The sequence below is a fragment of the Melitaea cinxia genome, chromosome 24 (genome assembly GCF_905220565.1).
Source record: "Melitaea cinxia chromosome 24, ilMelCinx1.1, whole genome shotgun sequence".
NCBI lineage: Eukaryota > Metazoa > Arthropoda > Insecta > Lepidoptera > Nymphalidae > Melitaea > Melitaea cinxia.
The window spans coordinates 8,482,107-8,495,212 of record NC_059417.1 but is presented as its reverse complement, the minus strand read 5'-3'; the positions used below and the strand labels follow the sequence as shown (position 1 = coordinate 8,495,212).

Genomic DNA, 13,106 nt, shown 5'->3' with positions numbered 1-13,106 from the left:
TTAATTTGTATACAACTTTGATCCGAGATCTTTTCCAGGGAGTCTGTTTTAGTCCGAAATATGTCATAAAATACTAAAAAAGGTGTGTGTGTACTTATGTACGTATGCAGAAAGTTATACTTCATTGTTTATTGAACTTATATGATATTGTAACTTCACATTGCTAACTTCATCTTCGTTGACTAGCTAACTTCAGGGTTTTTGTCACAGTATGCGCGCGCATCGTATAAATTCACACTCATCATTTTTCCCAAAAACGCGCCAAAAGGAGTGTATCTTTAAAAACACTTCGTGTATGACTTTTGGATCCCTACTCGACTTGATTAATCTTTATTAACGGACTTTAAAAAAGAATGGAGAGGTTCTTATATCGATTGTAATTTTTATCTGTGTTAGGTCATAACTTTTTCCTAGGGCTCACGATTTGGACAACACTTTCTGTATTCGAAAGCTAGTACTTATCATGTGGTCCCATGCAAATTACAAAAAGGGATTTTCAATTTGACTATACTTTTATTATGTGTGTTATGTACCTTTTACTGGGTGTACCAAAATTTGTCCTTTTTTTTCTTTCACTTTCTGTCACTTCTTGTGTAATCCCATTTAAATTATGAATTAAATGAAGAAGATGGTTGAAAAAGTTGAGGAAGATCTGATGAGTAGTATTTGAATTATCCGTATTTGAAATCGGTTTTTTCTTTTCTTTGAGAACACAGTTATTTAATACTTCAAAACTGCAAAGGTTATCTAAACTTCGTGTTCCTAATATAAGTTCTTTTTTCAGAGAAATAAAAGTGCTGGCTATGCATCAGATCGGAGGTTTCATGTTGAATTCTACTCAAGAATACTACGAAGAACACTTCCCAGCTCTCAACAGCACGGTCACATCTGCACTGAATCTTACTGGATGTGCTATGAGCAAGCAACTTGAAGAGGTATACACTATATTATAAATATTTTGCTCAAATTTAGGAATTTCAAGAATTAAATATTTACTAAAGAATAATTAAGAATACTTAATTATATACTTTTTCTAAACATCGACACATCATCGCAGATGTTGTATAAGCACATGCCACATCTGGGCAATATAATAATAGTTAGCCTCTTTCTCCAGAAGACTGTTTTTAGATAACGTTCGTTTATAATAACGATACTGTAATAATTATATACACTAAAAGGTATGTCGTAAGGCAGTTCCTTGTGAACTTTATGAAAAATGTATAATAACTGTTAGGTCAAAGGTCTATGGACATAAATCTAGAAGACTTTTTTTTAGGTGAGCGTTTTACTAAATATCCCAATTTAAGCAGTTTTGCAATAATATCACATCTTGGCAAATTTATTCAAGTGTCGTTAATTTACGTAAGCTTTAACTAAAACCATGAGTACTGACGTCATTCTTATATCTATACAAATAAATAAAATTGGACTGTTTGTTTGTAATATTAAAATAACCGTTCTTTCCTAAATGCATATTGCATATATGCATTTATACACGGTACATATACCAAAATAACATTTTTTACAATTTTTGTCTGTCTATCTGTTTGTCTGTCTGTCTGTTTGTTTCGGCTAATCTCTGAAACGGCTCGACCGATTTTGACGGGACTTTCACTGGTAAATAACTGATGTAATAAGGAGTAACTTAGACTACTTTTATGCATGACGCACGAAGTCGCGAGCACAGCTATTATCTATTTACATATAATAAAATGGTAGGAAAGTCAAAACTGTACATTGAAACATTAAATATTTTTTAAAAGAATACTTGGGGTGTGATCTACAATCGATACCGAAGCCAAAAATATAGTTTTTAAAATTTTCGTCTGTCTGTAATCCTGGACATACATACAGACTCTGTATGTATCTCCGGGATAAACTCAAAAAGTATCGCATGGAACTTCAAATTTGGCACCAATATTATTAAGAAGTCGGGTCAACATATAGGCTACATATTATAATGCTATCACCTACCGGGAACGAGCAGTGAACTTTTATTTCCTCAACGCATTCTGTAACAACGTGTAATCTAACGACGCATATTTAGATGTTGTTGTTATTATGTTAATAACCATGCTATATAAGCTGGCTTCACACTATAAAAAAAAATATAAGTAACTAAGCCGATAAACATAATTAAATGAGTATAAGTAGACAAGACAATTCTAAAGCAGCGCCATCTATGAGATTTTTCTGTAGATATGAAATATAAAGAATAAACGGGTAAATGAATGTTATTTTAAAAGGTATAATCGTAGGTATTTTTGTAGTTTTGTAGGTATATTATAAATAAAAATGAATGTTGCTAAGCGCATAACTCGAGAATGGCTCGACCAATTCGGCTGATTTATTTTGTATGTTTTTTAAGGCTCACGGAAGGTTTTTTTTAATACAAAAAAAAATATCAACTTTTGACAACAGTTTCTACATTACAAATCGGCGGTAATTACACATTTAGTAAAATTAATTTTTAAAAACAAATACAATTTTAATTTGTAAAATTATGACTTTAAATGCCTTTGATGCTGACTTGAATAAAGTAATTTTTAACATTAATAATTTAATTGGTTAATAATTTTAAGTACTATGATTATTAATTTTTCACTAAACTTTAAAACTATTTTCCATTTTTACAGGCCGCAGAAGGCACCGGTCTAGCCTTCATCGTATTTACTCAAGCGATCCTCAAACTGACTCCAGCTCCGTTCTGGTCTATCATCTTCTTCCTGATGCTGTTGTCTCTGGGTCTCGGCAGTCAGATCGGTATCATGGAAGGGATGCTGTGCACCATATTCGATATTGATTTCTTCAAAAGATTCAGCAAGCCGGTTATTACTGGTAAGAATTGTATCAAATAACTAGCGTATATTTGTAGCTTCTTTTCAACATATGTACTTCTTAATTATGCTTTATTGAATTAATTCCAAAAAAGTTAAATAGATGAAATGAACGAAAATAAATTTTAACATAACTTCAAAATAACTTTGTTGATATATGATTTTAAATTAACAAGGGTATGTTTATTGCTAAAATTATTCAAAAACGGAATCTTGGGACGATCTCGTGGACAAGAAATTCGTAGATGTAGATGGCGAAGTATCGAGCTCCGCAAAATGAAAATAAAGAACATGTTAAATATCCCGTTTTTGAATAATTTTACTTTATTGATGTTCGGTTTGCTGGTGACAATGACATGATTAATTGTCCATTCTATGTAAAATTTAGACTACCTTCTGATATTTTTTGTCTATTATATTGTTTAGTGCTCATTTCATTTTTTATACCCATATTTTAAGTACAGTGCACATTAGTACTAAGTTTCCTTTATGTGATACAGCAAGTATATGTATATTATATATATTATTGTATTATTAACAAACAAATAAATAGGCTTGCTATTCTAGCGCTTGCAGCTATATATTCGCCTTTGCATATTTCTTTATTAATAAATATTGTTCTTTTCATAAGTTCAGTTCCTATATTCAAATTCGTTTTAATAAATAACTGATTATCGAATAGAACGTGTCACGTTTGTAACTGAGCGGTTTTTATTGGCTTGTTCATTAAAACGGAACAAAAATAAGGAATTCTGTTATTTGAGGTTTTTATAGTTTTAAGACCGCCTTTCTTTTCGTTGCGCATCAATATTCAATATATATGTGGAATAGAGTAAACATGAGTGAATAAGACGACCGCTGTGGTGTAATGGTGTCTGTGCCGTTTCTGCGGCGCCTAAATACCGACTGTCGCGAGTTCGATTACCTCTCGGAGTGGATATTTGTGTTTATACAAATATTTATTTCCGGTCTGGTTGTTAATCTCCCCAACCGTGTCACGGAGAACACGTTAGCCGTTGGTCCCGGTTTTTATCATAGACACCTGATAGCGTTACGCATCGTAGAAAATTTATCCGCTAACCCGCATTGGAGCAGCGTGGTGGATTAAGCTCTTATCTTCCTCCTACATGGGGAAAGAGGCCTAAGCCCAGTAGTGTGATATTATAGGCTGAAGCGTAAATGAATAAGCGACTGTTTCCAGGGTTCGTGTGCACGGTGTGCTTCTTCGTGGGACTGATCTTCACGACGGGCGCGGGCGAGTACTGGCTCAAGATGTTCGACTCGTTCGCCGGCACCATCGGCCTCGTCGTCGTCGCGCTGCTCGAGATGGTCGCCGTCATCTACATCTATGGGCACGAGAGGTATGAGCCATACAGGGGTTTGTATGAGCCATACAGATGTTTGTATGGGCCATACAGGTGTTTGTGTGAGTCATATAGATGATTGTGTGTATAGATAATTTTATTTTAATTAAGTTTTTTTATCTATATTTTTTATTTAAATAGCTGATCCGGCGGCTGATCCGCCTTTTTTCGTGACTATATCAATGTTTTTTTGCCTAATTTTACACAACCGTTATTCTTACAATAAGAAACAAACAAAAATCCGATTAGGAGTAGTCATGCGGAAATTATGCGGGTTTATATTTGAGTCCAAATTAATTTCCTGTCCTCAAATCCTAAGTTATTTTTTTTTAGAAATAAATATCTATAACACACATACGGTCGTCTGTTCCAATGGTAAGCAACGTAATGGTTTTGTTATAAGTTAATAACAACCGACTGATATAGCTACATATTACATTATTTTTGAAACATACATATAAATAATACATATGTAAGAAACTTTCTATGAGCTAGTCACATATTTCTATGTTTCATGTTTGTATGTTTCATTTTTTTTGCATGATTTGGACGGCGGTTGCGTTTTCGATTTCTCGCTCGAAATATATTTTTTTATTTGTAGAAATATTTATTTCCGGTCTGGGTGTAGTCTTGGAAATTACGTTAAGCTGTCAGTTTTGACTGTTATCATATAAACACCTAATAGCGATCGTTACTCATAGTATATCTGTCAATCCGTAATGGAGCAGCGTGGTGGATTATGCTCCGATCCTTCTCCCACATGGAGAAAGAGACCTATGACCAGCGGTGGGATCTTTCAGGCTGAATCCTATTTATATTCATGTGCTCTCCCCGTTATGCCTTGGAAAGCATGTAAAGCTGTCGGTCCCGGTCATTACGATAGACATTTGAAAACTCGTAGTATAGAAATTATCCTCTATCCCATAGTAAAGTAGAGTGTGGATGAAGCTTCGAGCATTTTCTTATATAAAGAAAGATACATTTTCCAACAATGAAACATTAACTGCAATATGGTCATGGTTACTTAAGTAAAAATAAACATCATCGTCAGGTTCACCAACGACATCTACGAGATGACGGGCTACCGGCCGGGCTTGTACTGGCAAGTGACGTGGCGCTACGTGGGGCCCTTCATCGTGTCCTGCATCCTCATCTCCTCGCTCATCTTCATGTTGCTCAACCCTCCCACCTACGGGGCTTGGAATGCTGAGGAGGTCAGACTTTAGAATCAGAATTAAAAATTACTTTGTTCGACTAAGCTTCAAAAGCACTCATTACAAATTAAAATTATATTGGTTTTTAATTAATTAATTTTAGTTAAACAGATGCTACCACTGATTTGGAAAGTAGATTCTGCAGAGAAGAATCCGCAAGAGACTCCGGAGTTCCTGTTTTAAAACAATAATATATGATGACTAAGACTATTAAGTCTATTAATATATAAAACGGGATATTGACTGTTTTCTATTGGCTACATTAGTATCTACTCTGTTTGACTACTAACTGCGTTTCTTCAAACGGGGGGGGGGGGGGTGTGGGACAATGGACAACCACGTGAAAAAAAAATATTAGACTTTCTTCTATTTACAGGGTCGTGTGGAAAAAACACCGTATCCGAATTGGGTGTTGGGTATCGCAGTGGCCATGATCCTGGCAGGTATCCTCCCCATACCCGTGGTCTTGCTACTGAGGAGATTCCAGTGTCTCGCACTGGATGTTGACATCCACCAGGGCTCCATCAGGAGGATCGAAACCACCGTTTCCACCAAGGAAATGATGAGCGACCAGGACGTAAGTATTTTCTTTATACGGGGGGAGGGGGAAGTAATGGTTAAAGGGGATATGGTTTATGGTAGATATTTTTCTAATTTTCCATCATTTTTCATTTTCGAATTTCATTTCATTTTCAAGTTGTACTTTTTTTTAGAATATAATGAATGTCGAACGTTTTACCATGCAACGAATTTTGAGGGAGAGAAAGATATTTTTAAATAATAGCAATAATAAGCTTTATTTCAAATTCAATTACGTGTGCACAGGGTTTAATTACAACAAAAAAAAAAGTTCAGACGGAACACCTTATATGGGTTATTAGTATAGTCTGTGTTAAGAATGATCAGCCAACCACCCCATGATACAATATATAATTTTGACACTAGTTCTATATCGAGGTGTAGACATCCTCACAACCAAAATATTATGGTAATCAAAACGGAAAGACATTTTAATAACAAAAATCTTCAAGTTAAATAATATCCACTAAAGTTTCGAAGTCCACATACATCATAGTTTCATTAACGCTAACTCATTCTGTTTCTGTACTTCTGTATACTGTGTTATGCTCCCTAACTTGGTCATGCTAATTCCTGTTGCTAATTGTTGTATATACTTTATATGCTACTAATAATTTTCCTTGTACTTAAATAATGTTTATGGTTAGAAATGGTCCTTCAAGCCATCAGGATATATTATCGAATACATTATCTTGAAATGTTTTGTCACTTATAAAATTTTATATCGTATGGTCAGTTTCAATAGATTATTTTCTTTTTGGGGTTATTTTGTGCTGTGATTACGCGCTAACGCAACGGTCACAGCACTAGCTTTTGGCCGTTGCGCTGGCGCTGGCTGGTTTAATTCCTGCTCATGACAAACATTTGTATTGGCCATACAGATGTTTGTCCTGGTCTGGGTGTTTGTGCTTGTCTATTGTGTGTGTTTCCGGACCCCCGGCACGAGAGTAAATCCTAATGGGGACCATTGTGTTCAATTTTTTTTTCGAATACGACTTATTAAGATAGTGTGAAAGCAATCGTTTTTCAATATGGAAACTTTATATTTTGTGTTTGTGTTACGAAAAATCTAATGAAATAGACCATACGTAACATCGGCGTGGCTATACCTGAGTTCCGTATCAAAAATTGGTAAGCCCTGCGACCTATGTAACTGAATCCTGTTGGAAATAATTGAAAACAATATAAGTACCCTTAAATGAAAGCGATTTTTTAAAGAGATTTCGTGTTTTACTACTGAGCGGAGGCCCCTATAGTTTCAGGGCCATGTATTTGGGCATTTCTCTGTAAAATGGGCAACTTTAAGCCTATTTTTTCTCGATAAATAATCCTCTAGTTAGTTTTTTTTTTATAGCTATGAATGAATATTCTTTATTTATTATCATTTGTACACTTGAAGGGAATAAATACAAAGCACTACGTAGAAATGATGATATATAGAGATTAAATATGAAGTCTTTCGACTCTTGGAAGCTCCTTTTCTATATTTACAGGGCGCGGGCGTGGGTTATACTCGCACTCTTTACAATATTATGTAGGTAGTACTTAAAAAGATTGTAACGAAATTGTAACGTCCACCGAACACGTGTCTATCGTGTGGCGGAGGGAGTAACTCAGAGCAGTGCCTAGGACTTGCGACCTTTATTTAAACTTTATTTTCATGGACGTACATTATTGTTATGTACGATGGTGAGCGATAAGTCAGAAAATTATCTTTTTACTTTGAGTTATTTGAAACTATATTTTTTATAGTTTATCGGGCCTGAGACAGTGAGTTGTCCAGAGTTTACAGAGAAATACCCATATGCTAGATATAGATTTTACAAGAGTTCGTGTTTACTTCTGAAGGGGGGTCTGGAGGCCCCTAATAGCTTGAGGGCATAGTGATACGGTAAATATGGTAATAGTTACGCCCTTGATATGTGACTAACGTTGGTGGGGGTTAGGTTATTTCCCCGGAGAGCGCGCCACCCGCACAGCTGTTGCCGGACGCGGCCACCAAGTTCACCATCGGCGACTTTGATGTAAGACTGTTGTTTTTGTTGTTTGTGAAGTGTGTTTGGGTTCTTAAAACGTGTTTGTAAAATTAACTAAAATTAAAATGGCATTAATATTAAACTGAAAGAATAATTTGGTATGTCTTTCTAGAACAGGTACAGATAATATATTTCTGTTATCGTGTTATCTGGTTTTTTGTCTGAACGATTCGGTCAACTCAGTCTTCAAGTGTCTGTTGAGAAAGAAAATTAAATCAGAATCAATTTTTTTTATTTCAGTGAGCTTTAAAACCGCTTTGAATTACTTGAAGCATATAATTATATTTTTCCTTCTCCTACACGCAGAAAGAAGCTAATGCCCAGCAGTGGGATGTTATAGAATGAATCGTGATATATGTATATTTCTAAAAATATTTCTTTTATTAAGATTGACTGTAAAAGATTGAAGAAAAGAGTGAAAGAGATTTTTCGAAAGTTTGTGACTAAATTCAATAGAAGATCGGTGCCTATATCCAACAAACGATCCGTAATTCGTAAGTAAAACGAATCGTTTGTTGGATATAGGACTCTGGCTATAGTGTAAATAATTTTAAATATAGGGAGTGGACAGCAGCGACGAGAGGCCGACAAGGCTTCCTACCAGCATCGTGCGACGACCCAAGAAATAAATGTTTGTTTATTGTAATTTTACTTCGTATTTTATACGTTAATAACTTTCTAGTTTAAAAATTGTTGTTAATAAAAAGTTCTTCATTTTTTTTTTACATTTTAATGCACCTTTTCTTTGACATATAAATTGGGATTCAAATTGCCTAAATGGACGACAGCGAATAATTTTTATTTAACATATTTTTTTTATTTATTTGGATTTCTCAAAGAAGTTTTGTTATTCTAAATTTTAACACACTTTTTCTTTTGTAAATAAATTGGGACAATTTAATATGATTGTTTTTGGAAATAGGAACTTTTATAAAAATCTATTTTCCCATTAAAAAAAAATAATTATTATGATTTGAAAATTATCATTAAATTCATAAATAAGGTTTTTAAGGAAGTCCTTCTTTCAAAAAAAAAAAAAAAATCGTCAATTTTACTAATTATTATTATTGTTTTCAGTTTTTTTTTTCAGTGAAATTTAAAATTGGTTTATTGTTGATTAATGTTTTATTGAAATCATTTTTTTATTATGAAGTTTGTTGTAGATAAATGAGTATTTATATTATTTAGTTGTATTGTGTATAGTTCTGATATCTGCTAACACTAATGCTATCCTAATGTATGTAATTACCTATATTTTCTCAGACATGCTTGTTACCTAACATTTTCCATTTGACCCTTTAAGTTGCATTTTTCAAATCATCGTGCATGTAATTATTACCATCCATTACATACATTTATTTAAATATTTTGTATAAACGGGTTGTTTTGCTTTTTACATAGGAAGCAATGAAATTTAAAAAATATATTATAACTATTTTAATTTCATTTCTCTAATACCTACGCTAAAGGCCTGTTTCATCGGTTGTCGATAACACTATCTAACGGGTGATGAAATTTAACAACAGTTTATAGTATAATATTATTATTATCACCGAACTCTATATTTAGGATATATTTTTATTCACAAAGATGAATCTAAAAGTTTTAGTCTAATAATTAAGAAGGCGTAGATCCTAATGGCTTGTATTACCTCTTACTGTAAAGGTCTATTCGTAACTTATTTGTAGTATAAACTTCTTAACAACCGATGAAACCGGCTATAAATAATCATTTAATGAAACACTTTTTTCGGATTTTATCGCGGTTTATTATTAACTTTTGATTCCCGACGTTTCGGATACTTTACAGCAACCATGGTCACGGGAGGACTGAGGTGTCAGACGTCCTAACGTTACAAAGTTATTCGAAACTACCCGACATACATCAATATTTTATTTAGTCCTATCTACGCAGAATGTGCTAATTGAATCACTTCCCGCAGCGCCGGAGCCAAGCGTTCCTCTAACTTTCGAAATTCTTCTTCTAACCTCAAAACTTTAACCATGGATATCTCCATAACCATGGGGTTCTGAGGTGTGACAGTGGTACCAGGGGTAACGTTCCCCACCCTCTCTCCCCCCTTCCCCCACGGTCCCCAAAATTCGGTTTTACCTAATCTAAAGCTTTACCAAGTGTTTCATTAAATGAGTAAAATTCGCGTAAACATTAGAAAACTATAAATAATCATTTTTACGATGAATATTATTGCGATATAAAATAGCTTCTAATTATAAACATCATTTTTACAGTCTTCAGATTCAGAGCAAATACCGCGCACGACCGACCGCTACGAAGACTCGAGCAGTAGTGACGAGGAAATACTTAACGCAAAATATTCAACCGGTACCGGAATAAGATTATCAATGAAACCGATCGATCACAATCCTAATACATTCAAAATGGACGTCGTCGATTGATTGTTTGTATTCATGACATGGATATTTTTGTAATTAAATTTCTTTTATTTATAAATTTACTTTTTTATATCTTTATTTATGACAAAGTTTTATGTAATATAGTATTTATATTTAAAATTCGATATCAATTGACGTTACAATAAGACAATTAAATATTTATAAAACATTTTAGTTTTAAATAAATTCTTGTATTATTAATTAATTATATTGCTCAGTATACAAAGTGATACAGATCTAGAAGTGACTTTAAACTTGTATTTTTATTGTTCCAATATCTTTATTATTATAATGGCTTAGTTCATCATAAATAAAATAACTTAAAATTTATTTAATGACTTATTAAAAAAATAATAAAAAATCGCTTGAGATAGTAAAAGTATATTATCAATAATAAATTTCAAATTCATTTACATGCCCTTGAATTCAAGTTTCTATCTGTTTTTTGAAATTGGTTGTAGTCTCTTCCAAACTGTAGTTAGTATTTTTTTTCTGTTTTATAATCTTACATTTAGTACTCTAACATTATCCAGGTCAAGTAAATAGAAATTTTGAAATTAACAACAACTAGTAAAATTCGGTTTCTATAATCAAAAAACGGTCCGTTTTCCTTACAAACCGTTAAAATTCGTATACAAAATCTTTGTGAGCAAAACGAAGAATTTTCTTAAATATAAAAACCAAGCATTAGTAAAATTCAAAGCAGTAATTTATTTATGTCAAATTTTCGTTACTAACTTTAGCAACTAATGCTTAGAAATACCGGCATTATATAATGTGCTTTAATCTAGTAATGTTTTCCGATAATTATATAAAATTGTTCTACTCACATAATAATTTAAATATTTTTAAAATATATATTATAATTTATTACTAATATCAAAATGTATAATGGAAAATAGGTCCTCTTAAGTATAAGTGATAAAGCGTGCCATAGATAAGAAATAAAAGTGTACTTTTCAGAACACTTCTCGGGGACCTATATTCAAAAACGATTTGTTTTACTCCAAACTGCTCAATTTCAAACGCCATGATGTTTTGTGGTTAACAAATTGAATGTTTAGTACGCATAACGATTCGTTTTTATAATATAGGAACTGACCTTTACTTATAGTTTTATCATTCATTCGTTCGGTTTGAGGTAACTTCGATTTTTTTTTCAAATTACTATGGCCATCAACATTGAATTATTTCTAACGGCTTTATATATCTGAACTCGCTTATAAAAGATATATATCACAGTATTTCTATAAAGTATTAGTCAAAATTCTATCTCCAGAAACCAAAAACTCAACATTAGAACTGACCTTAAGTAACAATTTGAAGACACTATTTAAATTTTCAATATAATAACCTTATAAAAAGTTTCGTTTACATTTGACAATCAGAATGAAATCTTATTTAGTAAAAAAAAAACGAAATACCATTAGTAAAGCTAAGTTCCTATATTCAAAAAAACAATTCGTTTACAGTACGATTCGTTCCAAACACGATAGGTTCATAACTGAACAGTTGGTTAACAAAACGAGTCGTTCGAATATAGAAACCGAAATGCGAGAAAGTCGCGCGTACTCTGAACCCGCTAAGTATTATTTAGAATTACAAAAAAAAAAAAAAAAAACTATCGTTACGAACGTTTCTAAATTATATCAACTATTGAGATTTTAGGTTTAGGATAAACTTAATAGAAGCTTAATGTTTTACTTATAAGTCGTTATAAAAAAGAACGGTTAGGTCCGGTGTAACCGACGTTATCACTGTAAATTAGATTTCGGCACCTAGATAATACAATAATGTTCTATTACTTAAATAAAATAATTCGCATTGTTAGTGACTTTTTTACACTATAATTTTCTATCTATAAAAAAAACGAAATGGATTATTCCCCGTTATCAATGTTCAGAAAATGATACGTTTCACCAAGGAACGAATATTTCATACTATTTGAAAAAAACGCTTCGTAAGCAAAACGAATCGTTTTCTTAATATAGAAACAGGGCTTATGTCGAGAATATGAAAAAGTTTTGCAAGAACACGGTTTTAACTTTGACTATTAAGACACTAGCGCTATGAGTGACAAAAATGGTACTATAAGAGCCGATCGTAGTCTAATTTAGTTAGGAAACATTAACATAAATGGAATTAATACAGTGTCGTTCACAGCTCGTTAAGAAATTAAATTCAAATATGACATATTCAATATATTCTAGCATATTTTATATTTTATAATTCTTTGGAATTATTTTACAACACCAAACTCAGGACCGTAGTCTAGTCATGCCTAACAATGTTAAAAACAAGTAAATCTTATGAATCTTATGAATATCGACTCTTATACTTTTGCGTATGATAAGCCTGTAATGTTATGAATTGAATAAAGATCTTTCTGGTTTTTGGATCGATAAATGCATTTTTTTAATTATTCGATTTTTTAGTATCAATGATGTAAAACTATTTTTACAACAACAATTAACGTTATTTTTGATGGAAAGTTCCGACATTAAAATTTTGACACATGAATATGTCAAATGAATAGTTTATTATTCAGCTCATGTTCGTTGAAACTATTCTAATTTTTTATACAATTTTTGATGATCTATTAAGTATTTAGTCACAATGGGTTGAATAATTATGAAGAAAACTAAAATTAATGTTACGA

General features: G+C 32.5%; 1 protein-coding gene across 1 annotated transcript in view; it reads left to right on the top strand.

Annotated features, from left to right (window-relative positions):
* LOC123665585 (sodium-dependent neutral amino acid transporter B(0)AT3) overlaps positions 1-10,505 on the top strand; it is a 38,199-nt gene extending 27,694 nt beyond the window's left edge. Inside the window, exons 6-11 of the mRNA XM_045599870.1 lie at positions 785-935; positions 2,640-2,841; positions 4,042-4,201; positions 5,256-5,418; positions 5,795-5,995; positions 10,283-10,505. Of these exons, the coding sequence (XP_045455826.1) occupies positions 785-935; positions 2,640-2,841; positions 4,042-4,201; positions 5,256-5,418; positions 5,795-5,995; positions 10,283-10,450 (1,045 nt within the window). The 3' untranslated portion in view covers positions 10,451-10,505. The remainder of the gene's footprint in view (positions 1-784; positions 936-2,639; positions 2,842-4,041; positions 4,202-5,255; positions 5,419-5,794; positions 5,996-10,282) is intronic.
* Positions 10,506-13,106: the final 2,601 nt, after the last annotated feature.